Source organism: Phalaenopsis equestris, unplaced genomic scaffold, assembly GCF_001263595.1.
Source record: "Phalaenopsis equestris unplaced genomic scaffold, ASM126359v1 Scaffold000600, whole genome shotgun sequence".
In the NCBI taxonomy this organism is placed as follows: Eukaryota; Viridiplantae; Streptophyta; class Magnoliopsida; order Asparagales; family Orchidaceae; genus Phalaenopsis; species Phalaenopsis equestris.
Genome location: NW_018165040.1, coordinates 61,818 through 84,475, shown reverse-complemented (window position 1 = coordinate 84,475; position 22,658 = coordinate 61,818). Strand labels below are relative to the sequence as shown.

Genomic DNA, 22,658 nt, shown 5'->3' with positions numbered 1-22,658 from the left:
TTAGTTGTCATTGATGTCCATGATAAAGGTAGATCATATTGGTGATGGTGCTATTACGTGCATCGGCATTGGTGCCAACAACATGCATGAGCTATAATAGCTTGCAATGGCCATGATGTTTGTAACATGCATTAATGTTGATGTTGATGACATGGATGAATTTTATTAATAAGCCTGTGGATCGATATTAGTAGACTGACATCAATGTTAGAGTTAACAATGTGAGATGATTTTATTAGAGATATTAGTATGTGCCGATGTTTTTGGTGACATTCTTATTAATTTGAATCGGCATCATGATTCTGATGTAAAATGTAACAAAGATTGTGTAATTTTAGTCGCATGATGACCATGTAATGACAAACATTAGAGTTTTAAAATTTTATTGAAGTTTTCTTCAATATCAATTCTCTTTTAGGGAGAAAACTCGAAAAATAACCATCGGTCTTCGTAAAAGAATGATATCACACATGAGTGTACTGTGAATTGAATAATTCTTATTTAAGTAAGATAGACGATTTCACTATAAGAAAATTATAAACTTGTGCACGTTAATATCACTTTAGAAATCCCAAATTAGTATAATTATGTATTGCAAAGTTCTAATTAAATTAATGTTATTTAGATGATCAGCTCATTACCTCAAATCATAATTAATAACCGGAGAATTAAAGACTAACGAATCAAGCAAAACGTTGCGCGAAGCTTCAATATGGCCAGCTACCAGCAGAAATAATGATTATTTTTCATTAATAAAATTTGTTCAGATTAACTCTTAATGATTACTACGCAGATGGAGGATTTGGTGGCTAACCTTGTTTTAACAAATAATTAATTACACAAACCCTATGGACTTTAACGAGTTTATTCATCCCCTGCAGGAAGTAGTCTACTCATAGCTCATTCAAACATTATGTTTTCTTCCACCATTTTGTTCTTTTCTTACATGAATGTTTTAAATAATCAAACTATGTAATTAAAGTTGTCAAACATTGAAATTAAGAATTATTACAAGTATTGTATTGCATGAATTAGTTAGATGCGTGATTGAATGAAAAACATATTATTGGATTATTATTTTTTTTATTATTATTATTGCTTGTAACTAGGGGTGGACCATGGTAGTCTCCCCCTCAAATTCAGATTTTTATTTGTATGAGAGGACAATTTTGTTTTTTGCCCATACTGAAATATCATTTTTATCCCTCATGAAATATCATCTTGTCTTTCGTTGCATTAGTCTCTCTCACGTTGAGTCTAAAAATGCAGTTTGTCATCCCTCAAAAAAAAGCCTTATTTCTCTCCTGCATGAGACATTAAGAAAATAATATCTACACTATTGAAACAAGTACTAATAAACGAGTTCATTGGAAGCAAGTACTAATTACAATTATCATATATAGAGTAAATAGAATATTATATAAATTATAAATAAACTTTCTAGCAATCAAATAACTTAAATAAGTACTAATAAACGAGTTCATTGAAATAAAAAAGTAAAATAAAAATTGCATTGAATTTATATACATATTTGATATTATATAATAATATATTAGTATTAAATATATAATAAAAAAGTTCTATTAATTAAATTTTATTGAAATAATATACAATATAAGTATATAAAGAATTTAAGAAGTTCTTTGTTGGATTAAAAATTAGTTTGGTCATTAATATTAATAAAGGAGTCAGACTATATTCAAATTTGATTCATTAATTTAACATTCAAGTTTAAAAACAAATATTCAAATTTACTTATTTACTATTTTGAGCAACATGATCAAGCCGAGTTCAAGATGTTCATCGAGTGCTCTAATGGTTCATTCACATATTTTAGGTGTATTTCATATTTAAAAGTCAAAATAGTAATTTTTATGTTATACACATACTTTGGGTGGTAGAAATATTAAAAAAAATATGAAATTTAGATAATTTGTAAATATATAGGAATCAGGGAGGTGTTTACGTAAATGCCCCTATATTTTTTGTATGTTGCAACATTTATTGAATAAAATTTAAGATAGGATTTTAAATTGTATGCAAAATGAATGCTAATCAAAAAGACATTTTTGGCTGCATGCGGGGGCATAAGTGGTATGTATGTACCAATAATTTTTCTGTTTTTACATTTACACCGCCTAAATTTTGCATATTACATTAAAAATAAAACAACATTTCAATTTTAAAAAGTGAAGAACAACTTCTTAATGCATAAGTGGTATGTATGTAAACATTGAGGTTAATCATGTAAATACATAAGAACGGAGTGGTATGTGTGTAATTTTTCATCATTTTATGATAAAAGCAAAAAAGGACTTTAATCATTTGACTGTGTGCCCCAGTACTGATAGGTTGGGCAGCTGAGAAATTGGGCTTGGCCCATGTGAACGCTTTGAATCAGCCGAAGCTTCCTAAAGCCAAATTTCAAGACGTTTTGCCATTAGAGAAATCGTGACCGTTGGATGCGACAACCTGTTTACTAAATCAACGGACAGATTTAGATAACCGATTCTACTTAAAATTGAATGGAGTTGGCGACCACCAACCGATTTTGCTGAATCTAGTCAAAATGCAAAGAAAGAGACACTTTAATTATTAGGAGAATGGGCCCCATTAGTATTTTGACTTCGATGGCTTTTGAATTGATTTTTTTGGCAGTATTCATTTATTTATTAGCACATAAGAATTAGCTTGGATTTTTTTTTTATTAGCTCAACTAAATTTAAGTTTTTGATAATATATTGACAATTAATGAACTTCTAATTTCATGTAAGATTTTATTGATTTTTTTAGAAATTATCCCTTCAAAAGATCTAGTTCTTATGTATTTAAGATACGTCTTGCTTGACATTCAATATACTTTCAGGGTTTATAATTTTCTGAGATTTTTGAGTAGAGACAGTGTAAATCAGTTGCTTTTGTAGTCTTTCTGGTGAAGATCACGCCCACCATTAGCTTTTCATTATGGTTGTCTATTGGGCGTGCCTTCTTGAGCTATTATAAGAAGCAACGATATGTGGCACTAACATACACTAGCTTGATAAATAGTAAATTGAATCAACAATGTGTATTGGCAAAGTTAAGTATCACCTGTATGCATTAATTTTATGGATGATGCAGATGATGATGTTAGTGAGCACCGATATTGATGTTGACATGTAATAATATCAATTAATATTAATGGTTGATTGTAATTATGTGATGATGGTCAAACACTAACAGCTTGAAGTAATTTAATAATGGTAGCAATCTAAAAGTATGAACCATATAGCAATGTTGATGAAGGTTAGCCAACATCAATTTGGGAACACTGAAGATAAGGTGGTTTGATAGTGTTGGGTACCAACATCAATGATAGTGATAATCTTATGGTGTCATTAATCTCTATCTAAAAAAGTTGGAATATTGAATCATAAGAGTTCTTTAGGTCTTAAGAGTTTCTTTGAATCTCATTTATGTCTAGATCTCCCAAGAAAAGAATAGTAGCTAGAGCTTATTATAATTAGATTGTGAAATACAAATGAAATTGATCTAGCATTGTAAGCGAAACAACAACTGAGTTATATTGGATAGACGAGTTAAATTAATTTTATTGAGGTAATTATTGATGTTGACTTATTTGTATGAAGCTGAAGAAAATTTATCAAGAATGTCTAACCTATTTGTGGTTATTTAATGAAGTGTTATTCTTGATGAACTTAACCTCTATAAAAGAGATCTTAAGAAATTCACTAAAAAAATTTGACATATCTGAGATTGTTTGTTGAAGTATTACTCAATAATGTTAACTTATAAAGAAGAGATCATAAGAAATTCATCAAAGATGCTAACTTATCAAATATTATTTAACATGGTATTACTCATATATACATAAGAGATAAAAAGAAATTCATTATGTTTGGATCTATCTAAGATTATTTTTCAAAGCGTCACTCGGTGATGTTAACATGTATAGAAGAGATTAAACCGAATCCCTTTTAGATCAATTATAACTTCATCGGTGAGGCGTAATAGCCACACAAGTATCCCAAACCAAAGGTAATTATTAGTCTATTTTTTAGACAACTATTGCATATTTGGGAATTTGATCGTGTTCTTCTTTATGGAGTAGAAGTTTAGCTGAGGAATGTGTGTCAATATTCAATATCATATTTTAGTGGAAATACTTGATTATTATTATAAAAAAAATTAAAATGAAATGAATAATTTGATTGTCTTCATATCTCTTTACAGCTTGAGTTAATGCTATCACTCAAATTAAATTCGCTTTAACGATGATGTGTAATACAAGGGGAGTTGGCTATAGCCGCACTTGAGACTTTATCCCCATAGTTGAGGTTGCCCCACAGTTGAGCATTGCTTCCTTTACAAATGATGATTTGAAAAGTACTAAAAAAATTGTCATATTATAATCCTATTTGAGATGTTAAATTGAATGACCTTTTGAGGTTGTAGTAGAGAGTTGCCCTCCAGCTCAAGATTATTTTCCCATATAATTATAAACTTAGTAGAAAACAAATGATTTTCCCCCTCCACAATCATGTCTAAAAATATATATAAATGATCTTTCATGATTGTAGTAAAAGTTGCCCTCAACTTAGAATGATTTATTATAAATTATAATTGCCAAATTTCGATGGTCAAATGACAAAGGTCTAACAATAATGGATAGTGATTGAATGACGACGATTTGATAATAATAGATGGGTGGTGATGGAAATCATTGATGTTGGTCAAGTGAAAAATATGGTCAAGTGACGACTAGAATGACAATAACCGAACTACTATGGTGAATTGAATAAATGTGTAAAACTAGTGATGTTCAGGAGATCAATATCTTGTTCAAATGTATCTTTCTCAACGAGATTATGCTCCTCTTGGATGGAATGAGCAAAGACCTGGCCTCATGTACCTTTTGCCAATATGGTTACATCTATTTGGGAGGAAAGGAACAAAAATTAATTAATAATTTTAGTTTAGCAATTATTTGTTAGAATATGATCCTCTATTGCTACAAGTATGACTCATATTGATGACCACAAAAATACCTATTAAGTTCAGAAAAATGTGATACATTTTCACATATAGAGCCAAACGGTTGCACGTTAAAAAATTATGATAATAGAGTTCAAGTGTTTTTCATTTTATTCGTACATAATGATCTCACATGCAGACAGATGAAATAAAAGCATCACCCAAGATTTTTACGTGAAAAACTCGTGGTGGAAAAATTCACGAGGTCTGGCCCATATAGTTATTAAAAATTAGGTTATAAAGTTGCTCAAGAGCTCCCACACCTTGAATCATCTTAAAAAATTTCTTTTCAAATATGCATTGAGATCATAGAGTTCAGTAAAAAAAGAAATTAATGCTTAGATCATCAAGGCATGAATTGAATAAACAAAGAAGATATTAATATATAGCTTCAAAGCATCAATAGATACAGCTGTGAATTTATCAGAAATTAAAACAGATGTCTGATATTAGTGCTGAAATGTCAAAATCTATACGTTGGATTCTTCTAAAGTAATTCAGATATGCAAGGGTTTTTCAATAGCTTTAGTTATACGTAGGAAGGGACTGAAGTATTTAAAAATTGATGATGACTTCCGATGTATTAACAATTATTTACTTGCATATTTGGTGATGTATATGATAAATTATAGTAAGAGTCACCATTATTTGATATTATACAGTGCAAAAATGACGTTACATCAGATTCCAATTGTTGCTTGCACATTCATAACGTTGATGAGACTGTTCATATTTAAGATGTATATGAACTTAGGTTATACATGGGATTCACATCTCTAATTTATGATTATATATATATGAATTACAAAAGAATTCCTAATGGAATACGTAGGTGATCCAAGAAACCCAAATAATTAAAGAATTTAGTTGTCATATCTATATGTACATCAGAAACACAGACAACACGAACCTTGAAGAGATCCAATGGACTAAGTGACAAAGAAGTATAGCTAGGAAGGCCCACCGTCGAAAAACCAAAGGACTCACCGGCGGAAGGCCAAATGACCCATTGGCAGAAGACCAAAGAACCCACTAGCGGAAGAGCAAAGGATCTAGTTGACTAGGTGTAGCCCTCCCTAAACCAGAGTTAGAGGCTGACCGGATACGAGCCATACAGACCAAGGGCTGAACCAATCAAACCAAACAGAGGCATCAACCTACCTCTTGCCACAACCTAATTCAAGAGAAAAGTTCAGCATCGTCGACCACCTCAAAGACGCCTTCATCAAAGATTCTTCAAGGAGGGCCGATGATTGATAATGACAAGATCCATGCACATCTCCAAGGGCCCTCTTGTTGGTATGAACTACCTATCAAATTATGGTGATTCATCCTTTGTCTGATAGCCTAGTCTCATTCCGCGAACTGAAGCTCCTCAATCAGGGAACATAAGTCAACAACTAGAGTAGGATAGATCGATGGGGAAAACAAGCTGATCGAGCGAAATCCTACTGACCCAAAGTCAGTCAAAGGTTAACTGCTAATATGGACTCAACATAGTCGACCGAGGATCCTTGTCTTTCTGAAACCTACCAAGCTCAGTTGACCAAGCCATAAGGTAGCCAAACTATAAGCTTATATTTGTAAAATACTCAAAATTCTCTGTAAAAGTCACTTTAGCCTAAGGCTTAAGAATTTTGTCTTTCAACCAAGAAATCTTGAGTATGTGGTGCAAGTATGTTTGTGTGTGAAATATATTTATAAATTATTTCAAGAAGCACACATGATGAGGAGCAAACGAATGGTCACCATCAAGAGAGAGAGAGAGAGAGAGAGAGGGAGCACGCTTCAACTTAGCTCAACCAACCAAACAACTTTATCAATATATATTAGCCACTTTCAGAGATTCTTTGCCCAAAATATTCAAAGTAAAATAGACATAGCTACACATCCATAAACATAATCCTAAAGCCTTCCTCAATATCACTCCAAGTGCATGGCTTCAATTATGACAAGTGATGAAAGTAGGTTTAAATTTATATTAATTTTCTATTAGGAGATTTCCTCACCATTAATTTTTTTTATTTTTGCATCTGAATTATGAGTTGGGTCCCACAATCATTTATAAAGGATTACGTGAGGTTTCATGGAGGAAAGTAACATGTGCTGATGTGCTTCTTGTGGAGGAAAAGTCGTAGTTTGGTAGACTAAAACCACCACGTGTTTATATTCTGATGCATTGATGTTATTGCCTCTTTGGTTGTTGTTGACGAAAACTTCAGATTCGAAATACACTGTAGTTTGCTTGTTCGTGTTTTTAGTTGATGGTATGGATCACATCATGTTGTGTCATTCAAACCGTCATCCACATATTCAATTATCTGAATGTAATATTTTCTCCGATTTGTGCACACTTTCAATTATCTGAATAAATTTAATTGAAAATGTATCTGAATCATTGATTAGCAAATACAGGTTATTGACTTTTCACATCTAAAGCAGTGTTATCGAGTGAGAGAGAGAGAGAGTGTCTTATTTTCACACAAGATGGGAGGTGGGTAACAAGAGAACTAACCTCTTAGACGGGAGTCCATATCCGATTTATGCTTAAGTGTATATATTTTATTTTTGCTCGTCATTAAAATAAGATAAATACTTCATCTCTTCACAATATACATATTAGAATGACATATAAGCCAAATTTTTAATCTTTATTTGATCACAAATTTCAGCTTGAGAAATTTAAGATAGTGTATAATATATAAATTTAATATCTGATGAAGATTCACAGTGCTATAGTAATAATTATTTAGCTCGTAGCATTGCATGAAAAATCAGCACATACTAAAGTAATTAAAGATAAGTAAGAATGAGGGGATACATCAACTTTTTAGGTGGAAAACCTTTGAAAGGAGAAAAATCATGAGGCCTAGCTCATTTGAAATAATTCATTATGAATGGTGAGTACACAAGCTCACTGGTGAGTACACAAGCTCACTTGTGAGTACACAAGCTCACTTTTCTCATGAATTAGGGAAGATGAAATTACAAAGTTGTATATCCATAATATGGCTGTAGTTCTTGGCAACAACATCGTGGAAGGACCGTAGTTGGTTGTCGTGGAGATAGTATTATGTCGTGAGTGTTGTAGACAGTGACTTTAACGCTAGCTTGTCGTAGAATTCGCAGTTGATATCCATGACAGCAGTTGGCCAGGTGGGTCGTAGATGGTTGCTTCAGGAGCGTCAGTTGGTCATAGCGGTCGTACTAAGGAGTTGTGGGAACGCGTAGGTTGTATAGGCCATAGTGGTAAGCTGCAATAATGTTCATAAGACGTAGGGGCCGGAGCAAGAGCTACACGAGTTGTGGACAGTGTAGGTTTTAGTTGTTCACGTATGCCAAAGTGCAGAGTTCTAATGAAGTTCATAGGTTGTGCATGTCAGAGTTGGAAAATGCTTGAGCATATGTGAGGTGTGTCGTTACCTTATTTTTTAGATGCGTTGTTGCATTGTCTTTAAAGTGTGTTTTTACACTATCTTCGACATGCGTTGTTGTACCTTCTTTTAGGTGTGTAGTTGCATCGTCTTTTATGTTAGTCTGGTGTTTGGGATGATGCGCTAATTTGCAGGTTTTTTCAAGACTTCGTGAAATCATTTGTTGCTTTACACAATACTTCATCACAAGAAGGCAACGACTGATAGTGATCGACGACGACCAAGAAGTGGTGGTCGTCATTGATTTATGGTGGTCCGTAGCTACGAAAATACATGACAAATTTAGCTCCTTCAAGCTTCAGTATTCTTCATTTTATTTACTTGATATTAGTTAAATGCTAATTTAAAATTTATTCAAATATTTATTTATTCAAACTAATAAAAACAATTATTAAAAATCTTAAATAAAAAATCAAGTGTTTATTCAAATTTTTAACTTGTTTATTAATATTCTATGAAAATCAAATATAAAAATCAAGAACTCATTTGAAATTTAAAATTATTTTATAAATATAAATGGTATTTGTACATACCACATAATTCTTATATATTTTCATATCTAACACATAACTTTCATATTTATATACATACCACTGAAATATCTGACATCACACCAAAATATTACTATCACTAACTTTTTAAAGGTGATATATAATTTTTAATGCATAAGCTTTTAATAACAAAATGGTACAAATATGAATATTACATTTAGGCGTTAGATATGTAAATGCATAAGAATCATGTGGTGTATGAAGATTTAAGTTAATATAAGCAAGCCAAATATCAATCAAGTATAAAAAAAACGTAAGCAAGCCAAATACAAACATAACGTGAAAACTCGCTCAAACTTGAATCAAATATGAACTTATAATTCGACCAAGACAAGTCCAATCCATGGCATACTCGACTCTGTTTAACTCAACTCAACTCGATTACTTCACTACACGTGATTAAGACAAATACAAACATACATGTAAAAACTTGCTCAAGCTCGTATTTATATTAAAATCATTGCAGACAAAATGCACAGTATAATGCAGCTTGAAAAGAACAGCACAGCAGCTTACAATCCTTATATATCCAACCCCAAATTTTCTTTATTTTCAGTCATATTCAGCCGAAATAACAATTTCAAATTGCAATAAAAGAATATATGATGTTGATATGTTAAATTGATAACCATGTAGCATGAGAACACCTATTACACCATGAGTCATAAACTATCAAACATGCAACATACTGATAAACCAAATGTCGAACTTATCGGTATTGACGATAAACAGGGCTGTACATGCAGCTCTCTGCATATTTCACCAAGTTTTTGGGGCGAGGAAGATGAGAAGCCAAACCTGAGTATGAGATCAGAGTTAAGATAATGTGACCTCTATAAACATCAAAATGATTTTTCAATGATGTTAGTGCATGAAAAACAGACTAACCAAGTTCATATGCTTTGGCAGCAACTTTGGCAGCAATTTCAGCTGAAATCTTTCTAATGTTCCTGAAAGGCGGATAAATTGATCCGTTCTCAAGGTTTTCTTGTCTCACCTGTGAAGCCAGAGCTTCCGCTGTGCAGCGAAAATGGAATCAAGTTGAATGAATAATTTAGTTTATAAAGATGTTGTAAGCATGCAGTAAATATTTTCTGAAAACTTTCGTTTTTTTTTTCTGTGTGCTTACAAGCTGCAAGGAGCATGTCATCATGTACACGGATGGCTCCAGATATTATCAAACCAAGACCAAATCCAGGAAATATATAAGCATTGTTTGCCTGCAGGAATAAGAAATATACAGTACAGTAAGTATAAAGTTCACATTTTTTTAGATGAAGAAAATGGAAGAGGAAAAAGCTCAAACCTGCCCAGGCAGGAAAGTTTTGCCTTCGTATTCGACAGGATTGAACGGACTCCCACTAGCAAATATTGCTCGACCCTGCCAGATCGAAGAAATATTAAGTTTCAAAATAAGTTGTTTCAGGAACATGAGATTTCAGAAAAAAAAAAAGAAAGAAATTTACCTTACTCCAAGTGTAAGCTTCCTCAGCAGTGCATTCAGACTGAGATGTTGGATTAGATAGAGCTAGGATTATAGGTTTCTGCATTTTTGAGTAATGTTTTGAGTCTAGCAGTTTTGAAGGGCAGCTAACTCTGAATGTGGGGAAGAGAAGATACCTCATTGAAGGAAGCCATAGTCTCAACTACTTCTCTTGTGAAAGTTCTGCCCACTCCAGAAGATCCGATGAGTACTGTTGGCTTGATGACCTGCAAAATAACAATAATGGGGTTCAAAATTCATATTAAGCATAAGTTTACTCAACTAGATTGAGTAGATTGAGCTTATAATATCTCATAGTACATTAAGAAAAAGACATTGCAAGGAAGCACAAAAAAATGCCCAGTTCCCATGTACTTACATATCGAGAAAAGTGTTAAAATGGTCCCCTGACTTTTTGCAAGGGGTCGAATGAAATAGTCCACAGGAACTACTATTTTTGTCCCCATTAGAAATGTCTGGGGACTAAATAGACACTTTTATTCACTCTAGGACTAAAATTACCCCCTGCAAAAAGTCAGATGACTATTTTAAAATGGCATATATGTAGAAATTGAAGTTCGGGTGTTGAAGATGTAATATGTTATATTAGAAAATAATTTATTCCGATGAGAAATTATGAACAATAAATTATTTCTTTAGATTGGATTTATTTCCTTTCTTATTTTTTGTTGTTTTATATATCTCCAAACAATTAATATGAATTGATTAATCGGTAATTTAGGTGTTATATATTTATTTTTCCTGTTATTTCTTTTTATTATCTTTCCTATTCTAGGATTCATGTAAGTGTTATTTATAACCCCTTTCATATCAATAAAGTATTTCCGTATTATTCTGAATGCCAACATCGTATCAGAGCCTTGAAACTTCCTACTCCCTATAACCAGCAATCTTTGTGGTGTTGTTGCAGACCCTTCTTTCGCCTCCTTTTTTTTTCAGTTTTACCAGCGAAAACTTCATTTTTCGCAAGCCCTAACTGTCGAAACTCCTTCGTGCATGAATTTTTATGATTCTTCCTTTTGCCCACATTGCCCTTTAAGAAAAGTAGCCTGGCAAGGTATGTCGACCGAATCCAAAATAGGCGTTCCAATTTCTCTTATAACAAAGTTATTGGGCCTAAAATATTGGACGAACAATGGAGACTTGCAGGTCCGACACTGATGCTGTTGTTGATGACGATGATAGTTTGGGAGGCGGAGTAAGGTGCTGCAACGCCTGTAGTGGATGAGTTTGATATTTTATTCCATCAAAAAACGGATGAACATTTCAAGTGTGCCTTTGTTGGACATTTTTGAGGACATGCTTCATGAGTTAGAAGTAGTGCGAAGCAATCCAGACAGTGCAGTCCACGGCTTCCTTGCTAGTCACTTCCCAGATCTACTTAACAAGCCTATGCTCCATCCACATGTCAATGCTACAAAGCTTGATGGAACCTATGGTCTTCCTTCGGGAGATCAGATGGATGATTCATGTTACTATCTCAAGCTATGTTAGAGCATTCCATGTGGACCGAACAACGTGATAACCATTCGCAGCGCACCATGGCTCAAACATTCATATTGACTGTCCTGGCTAGTTCTACCATTGGGGCTTTCTTGGCAAGAGCAGCGGCAGGAGACGTTGAGTACAACACAGCTTTTAGTCATGCTCATCCAAGCTGCAGTATACCTTGGGATTATTGCCGTCACACGGTTAGGCCGTCTGAATCTATCAAATTTGTGCTATAACCAAAGGCCAAAGAAAAGTGTTGTCTTCCTCCACTCCATACTTGAGGCTGCAGTCGCATGGTCCTTACGACATACACTTCACCCATCTTTCTCATCCCGATAATAGTAGCCTGGCAAGGTATGTCGACCGAATCCAAAATAGGCGTTCCAATTTCTCTTATAACAAAGTTATTGGGCCTAAAATATTGGACGAACAATGGAGACTTGCAGGTCCGACACTGATGCTGTTGTTGATGACGATGATAGTTTGGGAGGCGGAGTAAGGTGCTGCAACGCCTGTAGTGGATGAGTTTGATATTTTATTCCATCAAAAAACGGATGAACATTTCAAGTGTGCCTTTGTTGGACATTTTTGAGGACATGCTTCATGAGTTAGAAGTAGTGCGAAGCAATCCAGACAGTGCAGTCCACGGCTTCCTTGCTAGTCACTTCCCAGATCTACTTAACAAGCCTATGCTCCATCCACATGTCAATGCTACAAAGCTTGATGGAACCTATGGTCTTCCTTCGGGAGATCAGATGGATGATTCATGTTACTATCTCAAGCTATGTTAGAGCATTCCATGTGGACCGAACAACGTGATAACCATTCGCAGCGCACCATGGCTCAAACATTCATATTGACTGTCCTGGCTAGTTCTACCATTGGGGCTTTCTTGGCAAGAGCAGCGGCAGGAGACGTTGAGTACAACACAGCTTTTAGTCATGCTCATCCAAGCTGCAGTATACCTTGGGATTATTGCCGTCACACGGTTAGGCCGTCTGAATCTATCAAATTTGTGCTATAACCAAAGGCCAAAGAAAAGTGTTGTCTTCCTCCACTCCATACTTGAGGCTGCAGTCGCATGGTCCTTACGACATACAATTCACCCATCTTTCTCATCCCGATAATAGTTCACCCTGTTCTCGGCTGGTCAACTTACTCGTTTGGCGCCGTCGCTCTGGTTTCCATTGCAATCAACTAGTCTCTTCTCTCGCCGCTCTTGGTCTTTACTGACTTGGCTTGCGATGCTGACAGCTATGGGGGTGATGTCTTATCCGTGGTACTCTGATGGTGTAGTGAGGGTGCAGGGTTGATATATTACCACCAGTGATGGCCTCAGATCAACTTTCTATACAATCAATGTAGTGATTTTTTTATTTAGTGTAGGTGTTTTTGTGGCTGCTTATATGGTGGAAGCCCATTCAAATCATTATCTTCTTGTCCAAAATATTTTTTGCAGGTGTCTCATTTCTTGCTGCACTTGGTTTCCTTCTTTACAATGGAAGGTTTTTCCTGACGTTGCAACACTTTCCTGTTGAATCAAAAGAAAGACGCAAGAAATTGCAAGAAATTGGATCTGCGACAACCATAGGCTTTAGTTGTTTCTTGATTAGATGCATCATGAATTCATAATGTCCTTCAATGCATTTGACAAAGCTGCAGAAATTGATGCATCAACCTCCTCTGGAGCTTTTCCTACAGCAGACCCTTTCTCTGGAGCTTCTCCTTACATCAGGCCCTCTCTCCGGGTTCTTTCCTACAAGTAGACCCTACTCCGGAGCTTTTCGTGCGGTTGACCCCTCCTCCAAAGCTTGCTTCTTTTTTTCCTTTTTCTTTTATCCTTCCTCTTTTTTCCGCAAGCTTTATCCTGCAACTTTTTCCTTACATGTTGTCTACTTCCCAGCAAACTCCCCTATAGCAGTACATATAGGAGCATTCCGTCTACCTACAGATACTGCAGGAACTGCAATAAAAAACAACCACGATTGTCTGCTTCACTGCAAACTCCTCTGCATTATTACCTGTAAGAGTCTTCCACCTACCTACAGACATTGCAAGAACTATAGTCAAAGACAACCGCAATACTGAATGAAGACATCAAGTTTTACCTCACAGGATCCTCCATGCCCATTGTTTTATGTTTTCTAATTCAAATTGAACATAATTTTCAATCATGCTTCAACTTAAGGGGTAGTGTTAGAAGTTATATAAGGAAATATTTTATTCATGTAAGAAGTTATGAAGAATAAATGATTTCATTGGATTTGATTTATTTCTTTTCCTAATTCATCTTGTTTTCTTTATCTCCAATAAATTAATATGAATTGTTTGATTGAAGGACCTAAGTAGTATATCTTTTCTATCATGTTATTTCTTTTTATTGTCTTTATTCTTCTATGATTCATGTGAGAGTTATTTATACCCCTTTTCATATCAAAAAAATAATTTCACATTATTCTGAATTTCAACAAAATACATAAGAATTGAGTGGTATCTATGAAATCATCGAAAAAAAAATCCAACAACCACATTCATATGTTATGAGGGTGTTTAGCTGCAAGTAGGATTTAACACTAGTAGGATGTAGTAAATCCGTAAATTATAAATCTGTTAAATCCACCATACCCTTGAATTTAGAAATTTGGATTTAAGATGAATTGAATGTAAAATTTGGAACCCTAAAGCAGTGTTTGGTAGCATGCTATCAATAGATTTAGCCACTGGATTTAACTTAAATCCAGCAAAACATAAGAAAATGAAACTTAAATCTAGAAAACATAAAAAAAAATGAAACTTAAATCCAATATTCCGTTAAATTAATTTTTTTCGTGTTATGACCACTTTTCTCGCTTTTCGACTTTTTTAGGATGTAAGTCCGAATTTAATAAATCCAATTCTAAGCCGAATTTAAGGAATTATTCCACCGTTTGATCGAGCTCAATTTCCATAGCCGAGATTCATTGGATTTAGTAAATCCAATTTAACGTAAATCCTTGTTGCTGCCAAGCACTGCCTAAATCCAAAAATTCATAAATCCAAAAAACTCCTGCATTTTCATGTCTGGTTGGATTTGGTAAATCCGGGGATTCTATTAAAAGGCGTTACCAAACAGCCCTCTATAAGTTCAATGAATAAATAAGAGGGTAAAATCCTGGTTATATCTCCATACTAGAATCTGAATTACTGACTTTCATACTTTGCTTAAAGGAAAATATCAATTATGAGGGAAGAAAAGTTCATCCAAGACAAATTAACTTGAAATAAATACAATGGTTTATATAAAACAAATAACAGCTTCAAACCTTCACGGCCTCTGATAGATCCTTAACAAATTCATGTTCATGAGCCCAAGGTTTTTTGAAGTGTTGTAGAGTTTCAAAACGTGATTTGACAATCAGGCCCTGCAAAATACAGTAAGAAAAACTAATTCTTATAACCATATTTTTTTGCATTTATATCTTCTCTTCTAAGCTCGACTGAATTTGTTCAGACCTTAGAGTCCACAAGCCAGATTCTCTTACGACAATCAGCAATGGGAGTATTTGTCTACGACCATATCACAATAATGAAAAAGATAATTTGTTAATACATCCAGCACAATTAAAAATTTTGAAAGATAATTTATGTAATCAAATTTGTGGAAAAGATGTAGCTATACCTGTTTTGACATCTCAAGTGCTATGAGTTCTGCTATCCCTGTACCAGCCTGTGAGTAATGGAAACATTGAAATGTTTTTAAAAAAATCGAACCATTATTATGTGTTTTTAAAAAAATCGAACATTATTATGTGTTTTGAGTCTTTTTAGAAACAAGCTGATTTATTTTTAAAATAGAAAATAAAAACATATAAAAATTATACTAACAAGATAAGACGTCTTTCCAAAAATAAATATAAAAACAGAAAGTAAAAGTTATGTCAGACGAGCTCTTATCTATTTAATACAAATTTGACATTTAACTTGAAGCAAAGAGGGGTTCCATGCAGATTTTTTACAGTACAACAGCCTTAAGTGCAAATATGGTAATCATAGAGGGGTACGATACACTCAGCCCAAAGAAAACTTGTACCATTATGAAGGAAAAGCATATTGGCTAATACGCATTTTAAGAGTAAAAGATGGCATGGTAATTGCCAACACATGTATCAACACCATCATAATTAAATATTTGTCAAATGAAGGCAACATACATAATATATGTTTAAAAACTTATCCCAAGATTAATAGACGTGGTTGGCACTAATTTGCCCAATATAATTCCATATAACCATTGAGTATACCCCAAATAAATTCAAAATTAAAAAAGAAAAAAAAAACTTGAAATAGCTATCTTAAATGATTCCCATGAATAGGTTCTATGGACTGCAACAACTATCATAATTCAAAACACAAAAATTCTAGAACAATAATTATAAGTATACCTCCCCAGCACCAAGAAACAAGAAAGTATGATTTGACAATTTACCACCAACCACCTTCAGTGCTGCAACTAACCCAGCTAGAACAACCGAAGCCGTTCCCTGTAAAATCATCAAATCCTTAGTTTTCAAAATGTAAATTTGTATAAAATTGAACATTATTATGAAAAATGTTGCAAAATTTTCAGAAGAAAAAAATGTCTTATTTCCTAAAATCACCTGAATATCATCATTGAAGACAAGATGAGTTTTGCTGTACTTTTCAAGTAGGCTAAATGCATTATGGTTTGCAAAATCTTCAAACTGAGAGGTGAATGAACATATATTGGAATGGACACAGTTCAAACCGCAGTTAGGATTTTTTAATTTTCCTGTGTTCTTGGACAATTAATATGACCAACCTGTATAAGCACTTTCTCTCCATAGTTTTGCTTAACAGCGCTCATAAATTCTTCCATAAGGTCTGCGTATTCCTGATCAAAATCATATTTTTTGGAGTGTCAAAGAATTGTTAGTCATTAAAAGAAACAACAAAAAGCCTTTAACAAAAATATTTAGGGGCCATTTAAGAAAAAATTATATATATATATATATATATATAGATTCAAAATAAAACATGTTTGGCTATTTCATTAGGCCTTGTTATGAGTTTTTTGCCTTTAATTTAAAAACATGTTCGTTTGGAGCATTTTTGCATGTTTTTATTTTGATTTTCTAAATACAAATTAGCTTATTTTTAAAAATATCCAAATCAACTAAAATTTATTTTGAGAGTTTTTAAAAAAACTAAGCATTATATATCATATCAGCATGTTTTGCTTAAAATCAAAACATAAACAAAAAAATAAAATAAAAACAAAACAAAATTCAAAAGTGATCTCAAACAGCCCCTTAAGGTACAAATGTATTTAAAAACACTCAAGATACCTAAAAATTGTTCTGGTTGTTTTCAATAACATGTTAATTTGTTTTTAGAAATAGAAAAATAAAATCACGCAAAAAAACTCACCAAACAAACATGTTTTTAAAAACAGAAGAAAAAACAAAAATATAAAATTGATCCCAAACAAGCCCTTAGGTAGGGGTGTGCAGTGTTTGGTTTTATCCCAAAAAGCAAACTGAATTGAGCCGATTTAATAGTTTGGTTATGAATTAAAAGTTTGGATTTCGGTTTTTAAAAGACCAATATTTTTTTTATTTTTTATATATCAAATATATATATTTCGATTTATATAAAACTGAACCGTTCAAACTGAATTAAACTTTGATATGATTGGTTCAGTTTTGTCAAAATTTTGTTTGGTTTGGTAGTTCAGTTTTTTTATTTCAGTTTAATTCCGTTTGTCAAATTTTAAAATTGATCCATCCGAACTGACTGAATGCACACCCTACCCTTAGGGGCCGTTTGGGATCTTTTTTTAGTATTTTATTTTTATTTATTTTATTGTTTTGATTGAAAATAAAACATGTTTAATTGAGTGATTATTTTTTAAAACACTCATAACATCTGTTAGGCGTTTTGGGTGTTTTTAAAAGCAAGTTTTTTGTTTTTAAAAAAGAAAAAATTACACATAAAAAATTATACCAATATAACAAGCTTTCAAAAATAAAAAAATAAATAAAAACAAAAATAGGTAACAAACGTGATGCCAAACATGCCCTTAGTAAAGGGCACATCAACAAAACTAGAACAGGGGATGCTACCTGACCAGTGGCGCGCTTCTGCCTCAACCCTATATAAAATTCATCTTTCAGTAACTTCTCATTGTTTGTTCCCACATCAATTGTGACAGGCAAGCACTGAACAAAATATAGAACAAAATATAAAATGAACCAAATTCTCAATAAAATGTCAATTAGCAGTACTTTAGTTCTATTTTTCATTACAAAAATTGCAAAAGGGGGTAAATTTAACAAAATTAAATTAAAGATGAGTACTTACTGCCGATGGGCGAAGACCTCCTAAGGCGGTATATAGAGAAAGCTTGCCCACGGGAATCCCCATACCCTGCAAAAATTTTAAAGAAGTTTTCACACATAAGAACGATTAAAGACTTCACTAATTTGTATATTGCTAGGCCTTATGATAAAATGTATGTATTTGTGTGATAATTGCAAATAATTGTGATAAACCAATGAAGATGTTGCTAATGATATATCACGTATATGTGCAAGCAAAATTCATTCATGTGTAGAGTTATATGCACAAAACATTAAAAACAGTACTCACATCTTCAAACTTCACTTTGTTTGATTGTGGAGAAATATGAGATATACATAAAAATTCCTACCATCTTCTTTTTGTAAGGAAAAAAAAAAATTAAGACAGCCAATGGCAATGAAATACATCAAATATTCGACAAGGATAAAAAAAAAAAAGCTATGACTAAACCGACATAGAGAGCCGGAGTTTTCTTCGTCTTCGTCGGGCAAAAATATGCTCAAGAAAAATGGGATAAAATGTAAAAATAAAATTAACACTTCAAGAGTTAGAGCATAGACTTTTTACAAGCTTTAAAGTCATATTCACGCATTAAGACAATGTTAAGAGTATTGTAATTACGATAATTATGCAAATTTTGTTATAGAGCCAGTACAAAAATAAATTTCTGGATTTTCCCCTGCTCGTAATGATGAATTATATTTTACAACTGCAGATAGATGTACATGCATGTGTCAATTATATACAACCTGGGAACCCAAATCTCCAAGTCCCAAAATGCGTTCGCCGTCGGTAACAACAATAGCTTGAATTGCTTTCTCAGGCCAGTTCTTCAACACCTCAAGAATCTTCCCCCTGCAAATAATTCATCAATCCAACTATCAACTTAAAATTCATAATATCAACTGAGAAGGTTTCCAAATTTGCAAAACCATACTTTTCTTTCAGACTAATGTAGAGCCCCTGTGGTCGCCTAAAAATGCTACCATATTTCTGGCAAGCTTCACCTACCGTTGGTGTATAAATAACAGGAAGTAATTCCTCAACATTATCCATCAGAAGCTTGTAGAACAGCTTCTCGTTTGACTCCTGCGGACAAGAAAGCATAATTCTATTGCTCAGAACCAATTTGAAGCAGATATTTCACAATTTGAAGGAAATAAAGTAAAAAATTGTAAAAAATGGAAACTTTAGAGTTGCCATTGCCCTACCTGAAGGTCCATCAGCGTCATATAACGTTGAAGTGGAACTTGATACTGGCGAAGATTGTGCATAAGCTTCTTCACCTGCAAAATAGATTCAGTAAAAATCAGAAATTGCGCAGCATAGACTACAAATAGCAGTAAATTCTATCAACTTACATATATGTAAAAATTAAAGTTTAGGTTTTAGATACGTTAATACATAAGAATTGAATGGTGTATATGTAAATCTTCCGAAATTTAATACCTGAAGCTCTTGAGATAAGCATGTTGGAGGTAAGAGACCTCTTAAGTAGTGTGCATCTCTTTCCTTTTCAGTAAAGGCAAGCCCTTTGTTGTGGTGTGGATCTCTTAATAATGAGTAGCCACTATGCATATTAAAAAAAATCTTACATCAGTTGTATATACAAATCAAAGATATATCAAAAAAGTATATATATCTACTTTAATTTTTGATTGAGAAGAACAGTTCAAAACCAATATGAATAAAAATCAAAACTTTCTTCTGCTGATGAAGAAAGAAAGTACGCCCATCATACCCTCCAAATGTTTACCTCATACAATCCAAATAAAAATGTAAAAAAGCAAAAAATAAAAATAAAAAATTTTTTAGCCAAAAAATGCTTGATTGTATTCCATTACAACAAAAGTGTCAATTCATCCCTGGTTCTCAACGATTTAAATGAGTTCACCAAACCAAATAAAAGAAAAGAAGGCGGCCTGGAATCGCACGAAACAACGTAGAACTACCCTCATAGCGTGCGGCGAAAGCCGACACAAAAAGAACGCCTTTTTTTAATAAAAAAATGAAGAAAAGTAAATGGCCCAAGTGACGTCAAGGTAGGCCTGATCACACGGAAAAGGGCAAAATCAAACGGAGAGAGCGTATCGCCCAGCTCTGAATCAAACGGACAGAAAAGTAGTCTGCCGGCGATGGAATCGAGGCTCATGAATGACCGGGTATAGGCGATGAGATCGGAACCTGGCGACGGAAAGGCTCCACGGCGTGATGTGATGATCCTCGGTGGCGCGATCCTCGCCGTAAACATCCTTTACTCCCCCGCCGACGGCTGATTTCGGATCTACTCTATCTGCCCCTCCATTCTTCTCTATCAAGATCTCAACTTTCCTCGTCTTCCTTTCACCCGCCGCGACACACCGCACCACTCCAGCCTTCACTTTCGCCGCCGGACTTCTCTGCGCACGATAGAAACGGCGACGATCCTCGCCATCCTGCAAAACAATAAAAAAAGGAAAAAATTGCTCGGAAGATGACAAAGTTCCTTCTTTTAACTTGATTTCGTGCTTTATCTCTGTGGTGGAGGAATAGAAATTAAAAAAGTGAATGGATTTTGCGGGGTGGAGTGGGGAATTACCAGAAACGTGGTGCGGCTGAGGGACAGCATTGTGTTGCGGTATTGAAAAAGATTGTAATTTTGCGCGACGGGGGAGAGGAACGTTGGGGAGGTGAGTTGCTTCCCTGGGCTAGTAGAAGTAGGAGGAGGAGAGAGAAAGGGGGGAGAGAGTTTCTGGGGAAGGCTAAGGCTGGACTGAGCTTCTGCTTGCTCTCTCTCTCTCTCTCCTCACCAAAATGCACTTCCCATGGAGAAGAGATTAAGAGCGAGGGAAGAGGGAGAGAGAGAGAGGGAGAGAGGAGGGAAGAAAGCTGGTATATACGTGTAAGTTGTACGAGCTTGTTGGATTTCTTTTTGCCATTTACAAACATATATGGATTAATGCATTTAATATGTAAATTTTATTCTTCATATTTGCATTATCTAAAATTTTAATATCATATAAATTTATCATTATTTTATTTTTTTAAGATTTTAATATATCTTTAATATATAAATAAGATATGTAAAAGTTGAAGTGTTGATTTTATATATATTGATTAGAATTAATCGTTATTTATGTAAATATTTTTTTTTCAAAGTAAAATTAGTAAATGTTTAAACTCATGTATTTTTTGTTGAAAATTAAATCCCTTAAAAATAAAAAAATATTACATAAAGACTCTGCACGTAGAGTTGCGTGTAGAATCCAATGAAATTACGCAAAAAAAAAAAACCGGCCCATAACACAGGGGAATATTCCCCACGTGTTATTCGGGTGTTATTATGTGTTATTATGTTCTGGAAATATTTTTGGTGTTATAATAACACAATAACACCTGAATAACACGGGAGGAATATTTATTTGTGTTACCGGGCCGATTTTTTTCTCACATTCACATGTGTGACTTGATTTCATTGGACTTCACACGTAACTCTACGTACAGAATCCTGATGTAATATTTTTTCCTCTAAAATAGTTTAACATGATAGTTTAATTTTATATTATTTTTTAACAATCATTAATGTTTTAAAAAATAGTCGGAATAAAATTACATATTAAGAAAAGCATGACTATTTTACATACATAGAACATAATTATGAAATTATGTATTTACATATCTCACATTTAAAATTTTATATTTATGCTTTTAATATTTTCGTGCCATCAACTTATACATGAAGAAATGTATTTCATTCACTAAGAAAATTAATAAAAATAAAAATAAATAAATAAATAAATAAATAAAATACCGAACGCAAACATCCATATTTTATGATAATATAAAAATTATCTTGAGAAAATGCAAAATTAAATAAAAGAATTGTTTCTTTTAATTAAGCCAAGCTAATCCTAGCCCTTCATCTTCTTCAAATGATGGGCCGGGTAGGTTTTGATGGATGGGCGGCAGCACGTTCTTCACACGGCCAACTACCTGAGCGGCTCTTTAAGAAAAAATGGCTTGGACATATTTATTGTTTTGTGCCGACCCTTACGTGCAAGTCATTTCTTATAAAAAGAATAAGAAGAAAAGAGCTATACTTTTACTTATTGAATTTATTCCAAATTAAATATAATATAAAGTTTGATTAATTTCTGTAAGTTATAGTCCTCTTAAAATAAAACAATGAATTTATATTAGTTTTTGTTGTGTGTTGGAAGATTTGTGATGACAGAGTAATTATTTAACATCTTAACGTTGCACGAAGATATAACACATGTAGCTAATATAGAAGTGGTAGGAGAG

At 33.5% G+C, this 22,658-nt stretch overlaps 1 protein-coding gene and 2 pseudogenes across 1 annotated transcript; 2 read left to right on the top strand and 1 right to left on the bottom strand.

Moving 5' to 3' along the window:
• Positions 1-9,545: 9,545 nt before the first annotated feature.
• LOC110029680 (NADP-dependent malic enzyme-like) lies at positions 9,546-21,258 on the bottom strand. Its single transcript, XM_020732088.1, has 20 exons — positions 20,953-21,258; positions 20,559-20,809; positions 19,824-19,944; positions 19,586-19,660; positions 19,312-19,463; positions 19,124-19,229; positions 18,375-18,440; positions 18,137-18,232; positions 16,834-16,905; positions 16,652-16,735; positions 16,436-16,534; positions 15,673-15,720; positions 15,507-15,560; positions 15,317-15,415; positions 10,640-10,729; positions 10,486-10,563; positions 10,326-10,400; positions 10,149-10,239; positions 9,908-10,036; positions 9,546-9,817 (listed from the first exon to the last, which is right to left on the bottom strand). Exons 1-20 carry the CDS (start codon positions 20,980-20,982, stop codon positions 9,729-9,731), a joined length of 1,905 nt encoding a protein of 634 aa, XP_020587747.1. The 5' UTR covers positions 20,983-21,258; the 3' UTR covers positions 9,546-9,728.
• LOC110029683 lies at positions 11,575-12,472 on the top strand (annotated as a pseudogene).
• On the top strand, positions 12,522-14,196 carry LOC110029682 (annotated as a pseudogene).
• Positions 21,259-22,658: the final 1,400 nt, after the last annotated feature.

Excerpts from the sequence above, each read along its gene's own strand:
- LOC110029680 (XM_020732088.1), bottom strand. The coding sequence starts at position 20,982 with ATGCTGTCCCTCAGCCGCACCACGTTTCTG. Across the intron at positions 19,230-19,311 it reads TACATTAGTCTGAAAGAAAA|GGGGAAGATTCTTGAGGTGT; the intron begins GTATGGTTTTGC and ends AATTATTTGCAG. Across the intron at positions 18,233-18,374 it reads GAGGTCTTCGCCCATCGGCA|TGCTTGCCTGTCACAATTGA; the intron begins GTAAGTACTCAT and ends TATTTTGTTCAG.